The sequence below is a fragment of the Eretmochelys imbricata genome, chromosome 14, assembly GCF_965152235.1.
Source record: "Eretmochelys imbricata isolate rEreImb1 chromosome 14, rEreImb1.hap1, whole genome shotgun sequence".
Classification (NCBI taxonomy): Eukaryota; Metazoa; Chordata; order Testudines; family Cheloniidae; genus Eretmochelys; species Eretmochelys imbricata.
In genome coordinates this window covers 25,024,760-25,043,012 of record NC_135585.1, presented here as the reverse complement: position 1 = coordinate 25,043,012, position 18,253 = coordinate 25,024,760, and the positions used below count along the sequence as shown (strand labels likewise).

Sequence of the window (18,253 nt, the reverse complement as noted above, 5' to 3'; positions counted from 1 at the left end):
CTGCTTACCTTTCTTCCCTGTGTCAGGATCCTGAACTCAACCAACTCATGGTCACTGCCTCCCAGATTCCCATCCACTTTTGCTTCCCCCACTAATTCTTCCCGGTTTGTGAGCAGCAGGTCAAGAAAAGTTCCCCCCCAGTTGGCTCCTCTAGCACTTGCACCAGGAAATTGTCCCCTACGCTTTCCAAAAACTTCCTGGATTGTCTATGCACCGCTGTATTGCTCTCCCAGCAGATATCAGGAAAATTAAAGTCACCCATGAGAACCAGGGCATGCGATCTAGTAGCTTCTGCGAGCTGCCGGAAGAAAGCCTCATCCACCTCATCCGCCTGGTCCAGTGGTCTATAGCAGACTCCCACCACTACATCACTCTTGTTGCTCCCACTTCTAAACTTAATCCAGAGACACTCAGGTTTTTCTGCAGTTTCGTACTGGAGCTCTGAGCAGTCATACTGCTCCCTTACATACAGTGCTACTCCCCCACCTTTTCTGCCCTGTCTGTCCTTCCTGAACAGTTTATAACCATCCATGACAGTACTCCAGTCATGTGAGTTATCCCACCAAGTCTCTGTTATTCCAATCACGTCATAATTCCTTGACATCACCAGGACCTCCAGTTCTCCCTGCTTGTTTCCAAGGCTTTGTGCATTCGTATATAAGCACTTGAGATAACCTGCTGATCGCCCCTCATTCTCAGTATGAGGCAGGAGCCCTCCCCTCACAGACATTCCTGCCTTTGCTTCCTCCCGGTATCCCGCTTTCCCACTTACCTCAGGGCTTTGGTCTCCTTCCCCCGGTGAACCTAGTTTAAAGCCCTCCTCACTAGGTTAGCCAGCCTGCTCGCAAAGATGCCCTTCCCTCTCTTCGTAAGGTGGAGCCCGTCTCTGCCCAGCACTCCTCCTTCATGGAACACCATCCCATGGTCAAAGAATCCAAAGCCTTCTCTCCGACACCACCTGCGTAGCCATTCGTTGACTTCCACGATTCGCCGGTCCCTACCCAGGCCTTTTCCTTCCACGGGGAGGATGGACGAGAACACCACTTGCGCCTCAAACTCCTTTATCCTTCTTCCCAGAGCCACGTAGTCCGCAGTGATCCGCTCAAGGTCATTCTTGGCAGTATCATTGGTGCCCACGTGGAGAAGCAGGAAGGGGTAGCGATCCGAGGGCTTGATGAGTCTCGGCAGTCTCTCCGTCACATCGCGAATCTTAGCCCCCGGCAAAAAGCAGACTTCTCGGTTTTCCCGGTCAGAGCAGCAGATAGATGACTCAGTCCCCCGGAGGAGAGAGTCCCCGACCACCACCACCCGCCTCCTTCTCTTGGCAGCAGGGCCAGGCCTGCACTCACCGGTGGCAGGAAATGCAGCGTCCAGGCCGCAGCCGCACTGCCGTTGAGTGCTGGGAGGTGGTTCCTCCTTGCCCCCCAAGCCAGCCCCTGCAGAGGCCTGGGTCCCCCCACAACCTGCCCTGTGGGGGGGCTGGGTAGGGCCCCAGAATATCTAGGGACAGCCCTGTGCACATTCAGTTCAGGTTTTCCAGCTTTTCTCCATGACAGGGAGGGTAAAAACCTTACTTAAAAAAAATGGAAGCTGAGATTTTCTTTTAATCATGCAAAGAGCTGGAGCTTTAAGAAAAGCACCAAATTTCACAAGTCTTGTAATAAAGCCACAGGAGTTGGAAACACTGCTGATGGATGGAGACATCCTGCTCATGCTAGTCCTTTTCTCCGAGACTGGTGAGATCATAGCTCAAGTGCATGTACATTCCTCAGCCATCTAAAACCAGCGACACATGCAGAGATTTGCTTCAGTGGACTAGTGATGGGTTTAAAGTTAAGTGTTTTCAGGACTGAGGTCTTATCAAAGAGCAAGACAAAGACCAAGTGGATTATGAAGATTAGAAATTAGAGGCAATTAAAATAACCCTGAGTATATCTTGGCCAAATGAGGCATGAATTGGGGTAATAATAACTGTCTGAAATAACTGAAGGATCTAAATATCAAGGAGGGAGAGGAATTTCTGAGTGTGGTCCAAGGGGGTGTAACTAGGAGTGAACGGATGAAACTGTGAAAATGAACATTTTTGGCAGTGTATTCGGTAAAAGTTCCTTATAGAGTGAGGAATATTCTTGCCAACAAAGTGGTGGACCCTTTTCTTGGGTCATGTACAGCTAGAGTGGCAAATGTCCTAGGGATGTATCCTAGGGGGTGGTCTTTTAGTGGATGGGGAGGAATGGGCAAACTGCCTAACAAATCTTTCCATCTTTGGTTTTAAAAACACATCAAATGTTATTTGAAGTCAAAGAGTGACAAGATGTGTTAAAAGAAAAGGAGTACTTGTGGCACCTTAGAGACTAACCAATTTATTTGAGCATAAGCTTTTGTGAGCTATAGCTCACTTCATCGGATGCATACTGTGGAAAATACATAAGATGTTTTTATACACACAAACCATGAAAAAATGGGTGTTTATCACTACAAAAGGTTTTCTCTTCCCCCACCCTACTCTCCTGCTGGTAATAGCTTATCTAAAGTGATCACTCTCCTTACAATGTGTATGATAATCAAGGTGGGCCATTTCCAGCACAAATCCAGGTGTCCCCCCCCGGTCCCTCCTGCAAACCCACTCTCCAGTTGGTAATAGCTTATCTATTTTTGCGAATACAGACTAACATGGCTGTTACTCTGAAAGATGTGTTAAACTGCTTGTGCAGCAAAAAAATGCTTGAGGAGTCCATCTAAAGGTTAACTTTATGTTGGAATTTTAGGTTGGGGGACTCGCCTCTGAAAACGTGAGATGGGCAGAGGCTGTGAAAGACTTCAAAGGGCAGGAGAGCACATTGTGTGGAGATGTCTTACTAATCACAGCCTTCGTCTCCTACCTGGGTTACTTTACGAAGAAATACAGACAAGACCTGATGGATGGAGTCTGGAGGCCATACTTGCGCCAACTAAAAGTAAGCACTGACTACTTCGGATAACCATTGTCCCTGTCTCTTACAGGAGCATAATATTTGATGCCCAAGAAATCGTTGATGAACAATGGCTTCCATTGAGTATTTGCCACAGGTCTGAGTAAGAGGCAATACACAGTTGTGCTGCCCTACATGCACACCAGTAACCAGATGGTGATTCTGGAGCTCACCGTCTGGTCCCTGGTCTCACCTTGCTCTGGGCGGGGGCAGTAATCTGTGTTCCTTTTCAATGGGGCTGTTACTCCCATTCCCTCCTAGTAACTGAGTTATAAAAGTGACTGGTTTTCAGAGGTGCAGCGCATCTGCAGCATGCACTGAGCCACTGGGAGCTGAGGCTGCTCTGGAGGTGGCATCCGTGTTAGCCGTGTAGAATTTTGGCCATGAATAAGAGAGAGGCTCCCAAAGGGAAAACAGACTGGAGGGAGGAAGGTAGCAAGAGACTGGGCCACATGAGTGTGGGGCAGATCCAGAGGTCTAGCCCTATTCTAGGCTGGCAGGTGGGCATGAGAGCTCCATATTCTTGTGCATGGAGAATGGGAACCTGCTTTCATTTGATGAAGTTGATGCTGGCTTCATGAATACTTGGCTGCGTGTTTCTATGTGTGTCTCACGGGGAAATGTGTAAGGGCCCTTCGGTTTGTCTGGATTTGGGGCTGCCCTGATGTGTCAGAAGTCCTGCCTTCACTTCATGGTTCAGGTGGACTGGCTTCCCAACGTGTTTTGCCCGCGTCACCCCGTCAGTAACCTGATGCAGGCAGGAGCAAGTCAGACATAATTGGTGGCTTTGTCACAAAGTGTTTTCAGTGGAGCCACTTGTGCTGTATTGGATCGGAACCAGAGTGTTTAGCAACTTGCAGAGTTGAGCCTTTGTGCAGCAGTAACTTAGTGAACATTACACGCAGAGGTGAAATGCTTAGAGGCTTTTTAATATAGCACAAACTGAGCTGAGTGATCCCCATACCTGAAAGTTTGAGAAAGCAACAGGTGCCAAGTGATGATAGCAAAAAATCATGATGCATCCCTTCTTCTTTGAGAGATGGTTCATCTTTCACTGTGAGTTTTCACATCCACATCATGTGCCTGGGGATGGAAAATTTGAAAGTAGTGTCTGTTGGTCTGCTCATGCTTGCTGGCTCTCTTTGTGCCTCTGACCGAGGGGATAGAGGGCTGGGGGGACCGACCATCTCTCCAGTTTATTCTCACCACCATGTGGTCCAGGGCGGAACTAACTTCATCTTCATCCTACAAGATAAGATTTACATTTAGCTTTGTAAATGTTTTAACAGCATGTACATTTATTACAGTTTAGTGTTTTATAGATCTCTTAGTGTTTAGATTTAGTCTCTTTGGGAAAACAACTCACCTCCCCACATACCATTCGGGTACTGGACTATGCCCAGGACTCTGGGTTTTAAACTCTGCGTTTCCTGCCAGTGATCCTTCTCAGTCAGCGATAGCCACCAGTACTGCCTGGACTCCGTTGGGCAAGCCCACATCAGGGCGAGGTGCAGTATCTGCCAGTCATTCCCCAGCCATACCCTGGAAGGGTGGGAACTTGGTCTCTGGAAGCACCTTGTGGAGAAGGCCATGAGGCCTCAAACAGATCCAGGCTAGGGAATATCCTCTGTACATCAGTCTGATTCAGCAAGGAGTCTGCTTCTGGTGCGAAGTCTGACTTTGGTGTGGCAGTGTCTATTCCCACAGAACCCCTGGCAGGATCTTGTCGGAAATCCAGGAAGCACTCTCATAAGTATGAGACTAAGTCTTCCTCTAATTCCACTTCCAAAAGGTGGATTCAGCTCTGAGCAAACCCATTAGCTTGGCCCATGAGGAGTCAGTATGTCCCAAGCTATAGATAAATTCATGGAGGATTGGTCCATCAATGGCTATTAGCCAGGATGGGCAGGGATAGTGTCCCTAGCCTCTGTTTGCCAGAAGCTGGGAATGGGTGACGAGGTGGATCACTTGATAATTACCTGTTCTGTTCACTCCCTCTGTGGCACCTGAGATTGGCGACTGTTGGAAAACAGGATACTGGGCTAGATGGACCTTTGGTCTGACCCAGTATGGCCGTTCTTATGTTCTTACGTCCCAAAGGCACAAAATGAAAGCCCACAAGCATTAGGATACATCTATACGGGATTATGATCCATTGATACCATCATCCTCAGCATTTCCAAAACAGCACTGATGAAGATTGATCATCATCAGCTTTGTCTATCCGTGTGATCATCTTTCGCAGCAGTGACACAATCTCCTCCGGCTCCAGCAGCTCAGACAAGTAGACTCCCTCTTGAATCATAGAGATCTGAATCCATTGCTGTGCCAGAGGACATTTTTGCTCTCCCAGATCTGGAATCCCCTCCTCCATTAAGTCCTTCTGTCTCCAAAGAGGAAATGACATAATTAAGGGAGTTGACCACTGGAAGGAGTTTGTCACCCATCCGATACACAGAATACAACTCTGCGCCAGCAGCACTGACAATATTGCTAGTGGAACTGGAATTGGTTTTCTCTTTAACGGGAGATTCTGAGCCACCCAATGAACCTTTCCCCCCCACCCCCCATATCCTCCGCTACCCAAAAGACTTGCGTCAATTTGGGACCGTCCTTTGCCTCATCTAACTAGGAGCTGCAGGTACCTTATGCCATGGGGGCCTCCACGACTCCCTATTGACCCCTCCTACTGGCCTATTTGGGGCCTTGGAACCAGTGCCATCCTGCAGAGTTGGGCCAATCTGCCAGGGAGTCACCCCTTGCCACCTCTCTATGGGGACACTCAGATCTGCCCTTGGATCCTACAGAGGAAGAGGAGCATTGTGCACCAGATCTGGCTGTTCTGCTGGAACAGGTAAAACAACCGTTTTCATCTCCAGATGAAGCAATGACACCTCGCGCCCTCCCCCTCCCCCAAAATGTCTCCTTCTCCACCCCCTCCCCCTCCACTCCAATGACTTCAAACAATTCCAGGATCTTCTTTGCAGAGATCTTCTTCACTGGAAAACTACAGATTCCTCTTGAAGTGGTCCAGGATTCCCATCATGAACTCCAAAACATTCTCCACTCCTCCAGATCCAACAGAATAACACTCCCCATTAATGAAGACAAAGTGGAGCCAGGTAGGACTTTTTGGCACACCCCTGCCACCTGTGCTTCCACAGAATTGGAAGAATTGTTATTATGTGCTGGCCAAAGAAGCAGAATTTTTGTTCTCTCATCCTGCTCCCTTGTGGTCCAGGCTGCTTCTGAAAGGGCTAAGCAGCAACACCCCTGGTCTACTTCTATGGATAAAGAGGGCGAACCATTTGATCTACTGGGGGGAAATGTTGTTTCATCATCTAGCCTACAGTTCAGGATAGCCAGTTACCAGGCACTAATGGTGTTCCTACCCTCTGTTTACCAGAAGCTGGGAATGGGCGACAGGGGATGAATCACTTGATGATTACCTGTTCTGTTCGTTCCCTCTAAAGCACCTGGCATTGGCCACTGTCAGAAGACAGGATACTGGGCTAGATGTATCTTTGGTCTGACCCAGCATGGTTGTTCTTATGTAATGGCTAAATACGACTTCCTGAACTGTGCCAGGTTTGTAGAATTTTCTGACCGCCTTCCTCAACCAGACAGAGCTCTTTTCCAAGCTCTGATAGATGAAGGCAAACTGATAGCCAATCCTACTCGCCAGTCCACAGTCAGTGCCACTGATACCTCCTCTAGACCTATGGCTACTACCATTGTTATGTGCAGGGAGTCATGGCTCCATGCGTCAGAGTTACCTAGGGTGGTCCTATGGTATACCATTGAGGATCTCCCCTTTAACGAACCACAGCTCTTCAACCAAAAGACAGACAAGTCCCTCCAAACATTGACGGAATCTAGGGCTGCTCCCTGGAGATATATATGCCTCCCCCAAAGAGGAAGATTTTCCACCAGAGGCCCTATGAACCACCACACAAGATGCAGAGGGTTCACAAGAGCTGCTTCCCCACACCCTCGGCAACAGGCTCTGTCTCAATCTCAGCTCCCACTTGAGAGCTGAGAACCACCAAGCTCAACACTCCCAACCTCCACACACCATTTGGGGGTCATCTAGCGCTATTTTTCAACACCTGGAGTGCAATAACAACAGACAGGTAGACACTGAACTTCATCCACTCTGGTTATATGATAGAGTTTGCATGCCCACCTCCCCCAAAATCCCACTCCACACCCCGCTTCGGGGATAGCTCTCACGAGAGTATTCTCAAACAAGAGGTGGACTCCCTGTTAGAGCGAGGAGCGCTAGAACATGTGTGTCTTCAATACCAAGGGAGTGGGTTTTACTTGACTTTCTTCCTGGTACTCAAAAAGAAGCGTGGATAGAAACCTCTGTCTCCACCATCTCAACCATTTCATTCACAAACTCAAGTGTTGCATGGTCATTTTGCCATCTATAATCTCATCTTCAGAAAAGGGCATGTGGTTTACAGCCCTGGATCTGAAGGACTTTCATGTAGGCATTCATCCCGCTCACAGACTCTTCCTCTGATACATGGTGGGCTCCGGCCATTTTCAGTACAGAGTTATCCCTTTCAGCATAGCAACCACCCCCTGGAGACTTTACCAAGGTATTCTTGGTAGTAGTAGCTCATGTCAGATGTTACAGTCTCATGGTCTTCCCCTACCTCAATGACTGGCTTCTTGTCGCCAAGTCCTGCCAGGAAGCCTGTGTGTCAACTTCTGTAATGCCGCACCTGCTCTCCTCACTAGGAGTCAGCACAAACACCAAAAAATCTATTCTTACCCCCACATAATCTCTGGACTTAATTGGGGCCACCTTCAGTTCTATCTCCACAAGAGCATACTTGCCCAAGGACAGGTTCGAGACCATGAGCAATAATAACTCAGATCACAGAAAACCCTTGAGTACCAGTCAAGACATGTCAGTCTCACTTAGATCATATGGCCTCATGCACTTAAATCACCCTGTTTGTACGGCTCCACCTTTGACTGCAGCTATGTTTGAAGGCAACAGTTTACTTTCCAAACGGCCATCCCATGATCGCCATGGTAACAGTTCCAGCCAAGGCAGTGTCTTCCCTCCTATGGTGCACAAATCCTCATCAGGCATGTGTGGGCGTCCCTTTTCTCCTTCCCTCATTGGACAGGACCATATTACCACTCCCAGAGTGACCCTCTACTTCTTCCTTGGTTGAACTAATTCAAACTATGCCTTCCCTCCTCTACTGCTCCTGCCATGAGTTCTATGCAACATCCAGCCGCACAGGTACATGTCATCCTGATGTCCCTCTATTGGCCCAGACATTTTTGATTTCCCAACCTCCTACGCATGTCATCCCGACTACCTATCATCCTTCCAATGTTTCTTGAGCTCCTGACCCAGTGGAATGACAAGATCAAGCCCCTTGAGCCATATGAACTACACCTCAGGGCTTGGTATTTCGATGGGCAGCATCCTTAGAATGTTCATGCTCCACAGCCTGTGAGGAATCCTTTCTAATAGTAGGAAGGACTCTACTAGAAGATGTTACTTAGCTAAATAGAGGTGCTTTCTTCTTGGGCTTGTCAAAGGAGCATTCTCCCAGAAAATGCAGATACTCCTCTCATCTTGGATCATATCTTCTGTCTGAAGACATTAGGTCTGTCCATCAGTTCCTTGCAAGTGCACTTTGCAAAAAGCAGTGCATACCATCCATCTTCTCAGGGCTACTTGGTCTTCACACATTCACTGACTACCAGATACTGGAAAGGCCTAATCAGACCCTTCCTGCCTATTCAGAAGTGTACTCTCCAGGGAGACCTGAACTTTGTTCTCAACACTCACAAGACCCCCCTTTGAACCTTTAGTTTCTTGCTCCATGTTTCTCCTTTCCATGAAGGGTGCTTTCCTCGTAGCCATTACCTCAGCTAGAAGGGCTGTCAAGCTTGGAGAAATGATGATGAATCCTCCTTATATTTTATTCCAGAAGGATAAGGTTCCTTTGCATCTACAACCCAAATTCACCCCAAAAGTAGTTGCAGAATTTCACCTTAACCAGTCGATTCACTTCCCTAAGTTCTTTCCAAAACTGCACACTTTCACAGAGGAACAAAGACTCCATTCCCTCGATGTTCAGTGCGCCTTGGCCTTTTCCCTGCAAAGAACAAAGCCAATTAGGAAGTCCCGGAGACTATTCATCTCTATAGCAGAAAGAATCAGGGGGTGTGCCATCTCCATGCAGAGAATCTACAAACAGATCTCTGGCTGCATTCTATTCTGCTACCAGCTATTGAACCTTCCCCCAGCCACCATGGGTTAAGAGCTCATTCGACAAGAGCACAAGTAATAACTTTGGCATCACTTCAGGAAGTAAGTATCCTTGGTATCTGTAAAGTGGCCACGTGGGGCTCGGTTCACATGTTTGCGAGACATTATGCCCTGGTGCAGGACTCCTCTGATGATTCCTCCTTTGGGATAGCGGTCCTCTGCTAAGCTCTACCATCTACATCCTCCTCCTGCTTAAGTACTGCTTGTCAGACATCCACAGTGGAATACAATAGGGACCATCACTTGAAGAAGAAGAGGAAGTTACTAACCTGTAAGTAGAGGTTCTTTGAGATGTGTGGTCCATATCTGTATTCCACTATCCACCTCTCTTTCCCTCTGCTTCAGATCTTTTCTGGTTTGCAGTAGAGAAGGATCTGGAGAGATAGTCAGTTCATCCTGTGCTTTATCCTCTTGGTCAGAGACACAAGGTGAGCCAGAGTGCATGCACGGACCAATGGATTCTACTTTCAAATTCTCTGGCTCCGGATGCGTGGTGCACATGAGTAAATGCACAGTGGAATACAGAGAGGGACCACACATCTTGAAGAATCTCCAGTTATAGGTCAGTAACTTTCTCTTTCTGTAACACTGAACAAGGACCTCTGTTAGAATAAGAGAGCCAGTATTATCCCTAAAGCCATCCTGTCTCTCTGCTTTAATGCAGAACTTCTCCTAAAACTTCCCACCTGCTGCCTGACTTCCTGTTGGAAATTTAAAAAGTCAATCCATATAGCTTCACTAAAAGTGATGGCATCTCCATTTCCCATAGCAAGTAATGCTTGCTTATCAGTTGTCACGTCCAGGTTTCCTAGGTAAACATAGCTGGCCCAGATAGGGGCTTGCCTGTTGTAGAAATGTTTCTAGAGCTGCCAATGTCATTTTGCAACAAACAGCAGACCTATGAGGATGTTAATTATATTCTTCAAAACTGTCATTTCAAAGCGTTTGTACATGGAAATTTGTGATCTGAACCTGCTCTGCTTAGCTGTGATGACTTGGTGTGCTTAGCATGCTGCAGGCATCATTCTTTGTTTTTTTCTATATATCAGGAATGAGTGAGGCTTTTAATGCTAGATCAAAACTATCCTGTAAAACTGTAGGCCACCAACAAATAACACTTAAGCTAAATTGCTAGATTCGGTTCTGCTTGCCCATCCTTGGAATATGTAGCAGCTTCTTCCACAAGTTTTTAACGATGTGCTTGGGGACATTCCTCCTTTGCTTTCAGGTTCCAATCCCTGTAACTCCATCATTAGACCCTCTGACAATGCTGACGGATGATGCTGATATAGCAGCCTGGCAGAACGAAGGCCTTCCAGCTGATCGGATGTCCACGGAAAATGCCACAATCCTCATAAACTGTGAACGCTGGCCCCTTATGGTTGATCCCCAACTCCAGGGGATCAAATGGATCAAAACAAAGTATGGTGAAGATCTCAGAGTGATCAGAATCGGGCAGAAGGGGTAAATGCAAGCCACCATACAGAATCATGTATTTTAATTGCTAGCTACGGTGTCAAACTTGAGGTACTGCATGTGTATAACTTCAGCGTAAGGACTACTGGAGCAAATTCAAGTGGCTGGGAAAGCTCCCAAAGTTGTTTGTGTATTAACCTGCTTTTTTCATTACCAAGATGATTACCCTTACTGCTTTCGTTTCTGTTTAAATATAAGCAGGGCTGTTCAATGCTTGGCCTAGTTGCAGTAGAAACCTCCTTAAAATGGAAAAGGAGGAGAAAAGAGATGTATGTGGGCACACCTGGATACCAGTCTTCTGCACTTGGGATGGTAACTCTCCACCCTGTGGACTTAGTCCATTTCAGGCTACCGTTGTGTTAGCACGTGCCTTATATTCTGCCCCACCTGACTCCATTCCACAGTGGGACAAAGGCAGAGCAGATCTCATTTCTGCAGGTCCTAGAAAGTAGGAGAGCCTAAGCAAATAGAATAGAGCTGCCATATTCATCAGGGGGTTAGGGAAACTGCCAGGCCCACTCCCTCTGCCATTTAATGTGGCCTTGCAGTGAACTCAGGGTTAAAGACAAAGGAGGAGTATACAAGGTGTATATGGAAAGAACTCCCACCTACTCTGTTTCCGCTGCTCATTGGCTGTGCAAGCTGCTTGTCAAATGGCCAGACTGACCACTCAGTACTGAAACATCATCGGTTTCAAAGGGGATCAAGGTGATTGGCTGGTTGGAATTCCAGCCCTGGAAACAGGCCAGATCAGGTTTGGGTTTGAAAGCATTTTAAGAGCCCCTGGAGGGTGCCCCTGGCTGCTCATCGTGCGTTTTAGTTGTTTAAAGCAGTAAAATGTAAAGTGATGAAAGTGGAGGAGGCATCTTGACATCTAGATGGGAACAGAAAAAATCCCATAAGTCCACTCCGTCTGCCATCATTGCCTGCCCTGTGATGCAGTCCCTCCTTTCCCCATCTCCAGCTGCATGCCAGGGTGTCAGTTATGCACAGGAGAACACTTTATTTAGAGGTGCAATGAGAAGAGTCAAATACCTCCATTTACCCCATTCACTGCAGCCATTCCTGGTGTTTGCAGTGTAGACATACCCTGTGCCTAACCATCTAAGGCTGTGTGGATACACAGACACCCTGGTCAGCAAGCTCTCTATGAAATGTAGTAGAAACCCCATTGGTTTTTCTACAGGAGGCCAACTGACTCCCCCACTCCTGCCCCTCATTGTTTTTGTTGTGTTCTAATTGTTCAGTGGTGTTCCACAGCTTTCTCTGGTGTCCCTCAGGGCTCATGCTCCTTGCTGCAGTGAGTAGAGTCTGTGCTACATGCTGATATTGTACCAATACCATCTGTGCTAGGTATTTGGACACGATGGAACGAGCCCTTGCTTCAGGTGAAGTGGTTTTGATTGAAAACTTGGAGGAATCTGTGGATCCAGTTTTGGGAGCATTACTTGGCCGAGAAACAATCAAGAAAGGAAGGTGAGAGTCTGAGAGAGTGAATGAAATATGCGTCTGTGGCCATCTCTCTGTCTGGCTTTTTCCAGTGTCGGCAGGAGAAGAGATGGGTTCTTTATGCTAATATCTTGCCTTTGCCAAGCTTGGGGGTGTGTGTGTCTTTCTCACTTGCCACAAGTACTCCTTTTCTTTTTGCGAATACAGACTAACACGGCTGCTACTGTGAAACCTGTCCTTATTGTGAAAGTAAAGCATCAAAACCAAGATGGCTGTTTCAGTACCAAAAGTGACAGCTAGAGCAGAAAAATTTGAAAAAGGAGACAAGCTTGTAGTGGATGTGACATGAAACTAGAATCTCTTCTGACAATGGCAAAACTAAAACACTCCCTTGTCAGTGGTATATTACTCAGTTCTAGAAAGTCACTGTGAGGTAATAACAGTTACTATTTGAAAAAGGGAATGTTGGCCATCCAAATGTCTAGCTTGCTCCTTGGTCTTTGGGTGGTTCTCCTGGGCATCCTGGGGAAAAGGGACTTTCATATTCAGGAACTCCACACCAAGGCACCAATCCTGCAAGCTGATCCACATGGACAGATGTCCCATTGAAGTCAAGAGAAAGGATAGTCTTGTGGTCAAGGTTTTGGATGGGGACTCTGCGTATCTGGGGTCAGTTCTGTGCTGTGTTACAGGCTCCTTCTGTGACTGTAGATAATACTCCCTTTCTCCCACTCCATCTGTTTAGACTGTAAGGTCTTTGATGCAAGAACTGTCTCTCACTATCTATGCATATGTACGTATATGTATCTATGTATATGAATGTATGTAACCTATTTTTTAAATCAGCCTCTGTACCAGATGACTGGAGGAGAGCTAATGTAATGCTGATTTTTTAAAAAGGTGCCAGAGGTGATCCTGCCAATCACACGCCAGTAAGCTTAACCTCAGTACTAGGCAAATTAGTTGAAACTATAATAAAGAACTGAATTTTCAAACACATAGATGAACATGATTTCTTGGGGAAATCATACCTCACTAATTTATTAGAATATTTTGAAGGGGTCAGCAAACATGTGGACAAGTGTGATCCAGTGGATATAGTGTACTTGGCCGTTCAGAAGGCCAAGGACAAGGTCCCTCACCTAAGGCTCTTCAGCAAAGTAAGAATCATGGGGCAAGAGGGAAGGTCCTCTCATGGATAAGTAAGTGGTTAAAAGATAGGAAACAAAGGGTAGGAAGAAACCATCATTTTTCAGAATGGAGAGAGGTAAAAAGCATCTATACTGGGACCAGTCCTATTCAACATATTCATAAATGATCTGGAAAAAGGAGTGAACAGTGAGATGGCAACATTTGCAGGTGATAGAAAATTACTCAAGACTGTAAAATCCAAAGCAGACTGCAAAGAGATACAAAGGGATCTCACAAAACTGGATGACTGGGCAACAAAACGGTAGATGAAATTCAGTGTTGATAAATGCAAAGCAATGCACACTGGAAAACTGTAATCCCAAGTATGCATACAAAATGATGGCATCTAAATTAGCTGTTACCACTGAAGAAAGAGGTTTTGGGATCATTGTGGATAGTTCTCTGAAAACATCTGCTCAGTGTGCAGCAGCAATCAAAAAAGGTAGTAGAAAATTAGGAACCATTAGAAAAGGGATTGATAATAAGACTGAAGATATCATAATGCCACTGTATAAATCTATGGTACGCCCACACCTTGAATACTGCTTGCAGTTCTGGTCACCCCATCTCAAAGAAGATATATTAGAATTGGAAAAAGTGATTAGGAGTAGGGAAGCTGAGATTAAAAAGACTGGGACTGTTCACCTTGGAAAAGAGGCATTTGAGGGGGATATGATAGAGGTCTCTTTATACAGTCATGACTGGTATGGAGAAAGTGAATCAGGAAGTGTTATTTGCCCCTTCACATAACACAAAAACCAGGGGTCACCCAATTAAATTAATTGGCAGCAGGTTTAAAACAAACAAAAGGAAGTATTTCTTCACACACTGCACAGTCAACCTGTGGAACTCATTGCCAGGGGGTGCTGTGAAGGCCAAAAGTATGACTGGATTAAAAAAAAGAATTATACAAGTTCATGGAGGTTATGTGCATCAATGGTTATTAACCAAGATGATCAGGGATGCAACCAGTGGTGAGCTGGAGCCGGTTCGCACCGGTTCGCTAGAACCGGTTGTTAAATTTAGAAGTCCTTTTAGAACCGGTTGTTCCGCAAGGGACAACCAGTTCTAAAAGGGCTTCTAAATTTAACCAGCCAAAAGTGGCACCTTAGGCGCTACCTCCACGGGTGCTCCAGCCCTGGAGCACCCAAATGGAAAATTTGGTGGGTGCAGAGCACCCACCGGCAGCTCCCCGCCCCACCCCCGGCCCCAGCTCACCTCCGCTCTGCCTCCTCCCCTGAATGCGCCGCCCCGCTCTGCTTCTCCGCCCCCGGCTTCCCGCGAATCAGCTATTCGCGCGGGAAGCTGGGGCAGGCTGAGAAGCAGGCTGCTGGCTTCCTGCTCAGGCCCAGGGAGGCGGAGGTGAGCTGGGGCAGGGGGGCACGAGGAGGGCCGCCTGCGCTGCAGCAGGTAACCGGGGGGGGGGGCGTGCAGGGGAACCGCTCCCCGCCCCAGCTCACCTGCGCATCCCTGGGCCTGAGCGGGAAGCTGCTGCCCTCTTCTCTCTCCCCCCTCCACGCTTTCCCGCCAAACAGCTGATTCGTGGGAAGCCGGGGGGGGTGGGGGGGTGGGTGGGTGCGGAGAAGCAGAGCAGGGCGGTGCTTTCAGGGGAGGAGGCGGAGGTGGAGCAGAGGTGATCTGGAGCCAGACGCAGGGTGGGGAGCTGCCAGTGGGTGCTTTGCACCCACCAATTTTCCCCATGGGTGCTCCAGCCCCAGAGCACCCAGGGAGTCAGCGCCTAAGGCACCACTTTTGATGTGATCAGTGGGGGAGCAGCTGCTCCCCCACCCCTAGGAGCCAGAGGGACCTGCTAGATGCTTCCTGGGAGCTGCCCCAGGTAAGCACCTCTGGGACTCCCCACCTTGCCCGCCGGCAGGTACCTCTGGCTCTTAGGGGTGGGGTGGGCACCCACTATGATGGCCTACGAGACCCTCGTGCCCGGTTCTGGGAGCAATCAGGAGACAGAGGAGGGGGGTGGATGGAGCAGGAGTCCTCGGGGGGCGGGCAACAAGGAACACTGGGGGGTTGGATGGAGCAGGAGTTTTGGGGGGCGGGGGTGGGCAACAACCCCCTCATGGAGTGAGGAGGGAACCCATTGTTAAGATTTTGGCAGCTCATCACTGGATGCAACCCCATGACTGCCAGAAGCTGGGAGCGGACAATGGGATGAATCACTCAATAATTGACGTGTTCAGTACCTCTGAAGCATCTGGCACTAGCCACTGTGAGAAGACAGGATACTGGGCTAGATGGACCATTGGTGTGACCCAGTATGGCCGTTCTTATGTACAGTGCCCAGCACAGTTGGGCCCAGATTCTGTTTGGCACTACTGTGATACAAAGGGTAATGACATTTTATCTTTTTACTGATGCTGTGTCTACACGCACAAGTTATACGGCTTTACCTATACCTGTGTATCAGTAAAAAAAAAAAAACACACCCCAAACTGAAATACTGATACCAGTACAAAGTTCTGTGTAGCGCACGCCTAAGATAAATGTACATTCAACATCACTATACCCACATTCATCTGGGAATTCTTCTGCTCTGATTCCTGCTGGTTGCATTCATTCCTAGGTTTGCTGTGCTCTGATATTCCTTCTGCACTGTCCCTCCCCTGTCGTTATAAACCATAACCAATTTGTCAAATCATGCAATATATAAAACAAATTGGAATTTTGTCTGTTATCTTACTTCTCACAGGAGACAGTGCAGCACAGCCAGTCTCCAGCCTTGGCTTCATTTTTAAATCTCTGTGAGATTTACGGACCCAGCCTAGTCTGAAGAAAATAGGCTCCATAGATTTAAAGTTATGACTCTTTAAAGTCATCAAGTCGAAACTTTTTTTTTTGTGACAGACTGTTGGGCTGCTTCAAAACTAGGAATGACTTACATTTGAGATCGAGCACCCCCAAATGGAGACAGCCTGAAAGTCTAGACTATCTCAACGAGAGGGTGTCTCAAATGCCATCTAACCATAACTGTTCTTAACTTTAAATTGATATCTGTGTATAGTGAGCATACATAATGTCATGCTGTTAAATGCTATTAGACATGAATGACATTAGTAAGTGAGCTAAAAGAGCTTTGGAAGCCACATGAACGTTTTCATCTGTTGATTCTGTTTCAGGTATATTAAAATTGGAGACAAAGAATGTGAATACAACCCCAGTTTCCATCTCATCCTCCACACAAAGCTAGCAAACCCCCATTACCAACCTGAGATGCAGGCACAGTGCACCCTGATCAATTTCACTGTAACTCGAGATGGCTTGGAAGACCAGCTGCTAGCAGCTGTAGTGAGCATGGAGCGGCCTGACCTGGAAGAACTAAAGGTAAGTCGCTGGTAGCAACCACTATAATTAAGACACTGTTGATAAACATTCAAAAATCATGAGTCAGGACCCAAAATCATGAGATTGGCATTAAAATAATGAGATTTTAATAAAATATTGGTTCTTTTTCTTTGCTTTTTGAGTTTGGAGCCACGTCTCCAGTTGCTAGGGTTTTAAGTAAAATATCAAAACTTATGCGATTTGCAGTAAAATACTGAGAGCTGGCAATGCTGCTAAGGATGGAAAAGGTTTTCAGTTATAACTCTTGCTCCTCTTGCTCCTAACTTGCTAAAAAGTTCTCCTTTGGAGCTCAGACTTCACAGGCTTCAGTTTAAAGGTAAACTTGTAAAAAAGTTTTTGGAGATTCCACTCAGTCATTTTTCATTGATATGAGGTTGAATAAAACAACATACACACTGCAGAATATTATTGCCACACCTTTTCTCTCATTTTTTTAAAAGCCCCACCCTCTTTGGGACAGCTTTGTACTTTCTCCCTTTTCAGCCTGACAGGCCTCAGAAAATCCTGACAGCGAATTTTTGCAGGGGTGGCTTAACAGAAGGTAGTGTGGCTGCTGAGATAGCACCCTGGCCAAAGACTTGTTGGGTTCTAGTCCCACCTCTGCTACTAATGTGCTCAGATGAGTCACTTCATCTCCTTGTGCCTTGCTTTCCCTCTCTGTGAAATGGAGTCAATGATACTCACCTCCTTTTTAACGTGCTCTGAGATCTGTGGCTGACAAGTGCTATGGAAGAGATGGATATGATATAATTTTTACGTGTCCCAGAAAAACATGCCTCCCATCAGGCAATGAGGAAAGTCATGGGCATGAGAAAAATGTACCAAACATGCTATTTTAGGGTCCTTTTGCAGTCTTTCTCAATTCTGTAATATATGGCAAATATTAAGCTTTCATTTTAAAAATTGCAGTTTTTAAAGTTGCCAGATATCGCCATTGCAATGTACGCAAATATGCAGCTGTCCATTGAATCCAGTCTTTCTAAAAAATGTCTTAAGTAAAAAAAGAGCAGCAGCACAAATTTGAGCAATGCCTCTTTCGTCTCATTCTCCTCAATCAAGTATGAGTTTCAAAGCCTAGCAGGACCATTGAAAGGCAAATATTTAAATGTATAGAAGTCAAATTAAATGTACACCCCAAATAAAAGAATAGTAAGAGGACCAAAATAAAATGCCACCATGCTTAAACAACAAAGTCAAAGAAGCAGTTAGAGGCAAAAAGGAGTCCTTTAAAAATGGGAAGCCAAATCCTACTGAGGAAAATACGAAGGCGTATAAGCTCTGGCAAGTCAAGTGCAAAAGTGTAATTAGACAGCCCAAAAAACAATTTGAAGAGCAACCAGCAAAAGACTCAAACTAACAGCAAAAAAAATCAGAAGGAAGTATACCAATCAGTCAGTGGGGGCCACTGGACAGTCGAGGTGCTAAGGAAGCACTCAAGGCAGACAAGCTGTTGCAGAGAAGCTAAATGAATTTTTTGCATCCGTCTTCACTGCAGAGGATA

At 46.7% G+C, this 18,253-nt stretch overlaps 1 protein-coding gene across 1 annotated transcript in view; it reads left to right on the top strand.

Moving 5' to 3' along the window:
* The window catches only part of DNAH9 (dynein axonemal heavy chain 9), a 398,671-nt gene that overhangs the window by 241,224 nt on the left and 139,194 nt on the right, over positions 1–18,253 (top strand). Inside the window, exons 52-55 of the mRNA XM_077834481.1 lie at positions 2,769–2,957; positions 10,508–10,743; positions 12,109–12,231; positions 16,527–16,731. Of these exons, the coding sequence (XP_077690607.1) occupies positions 2,769–2,957; positions 10,508–10,743; positions 12,109–12,231; positions 16,527–16,731 (753 nt within the window). The remainder of the gene's footprint in view (positions 1–2,768; positions 2,958–10,507; positions 10,744–12,108; positions 12,232–16,526; positions 16,732–18,253) is intronic.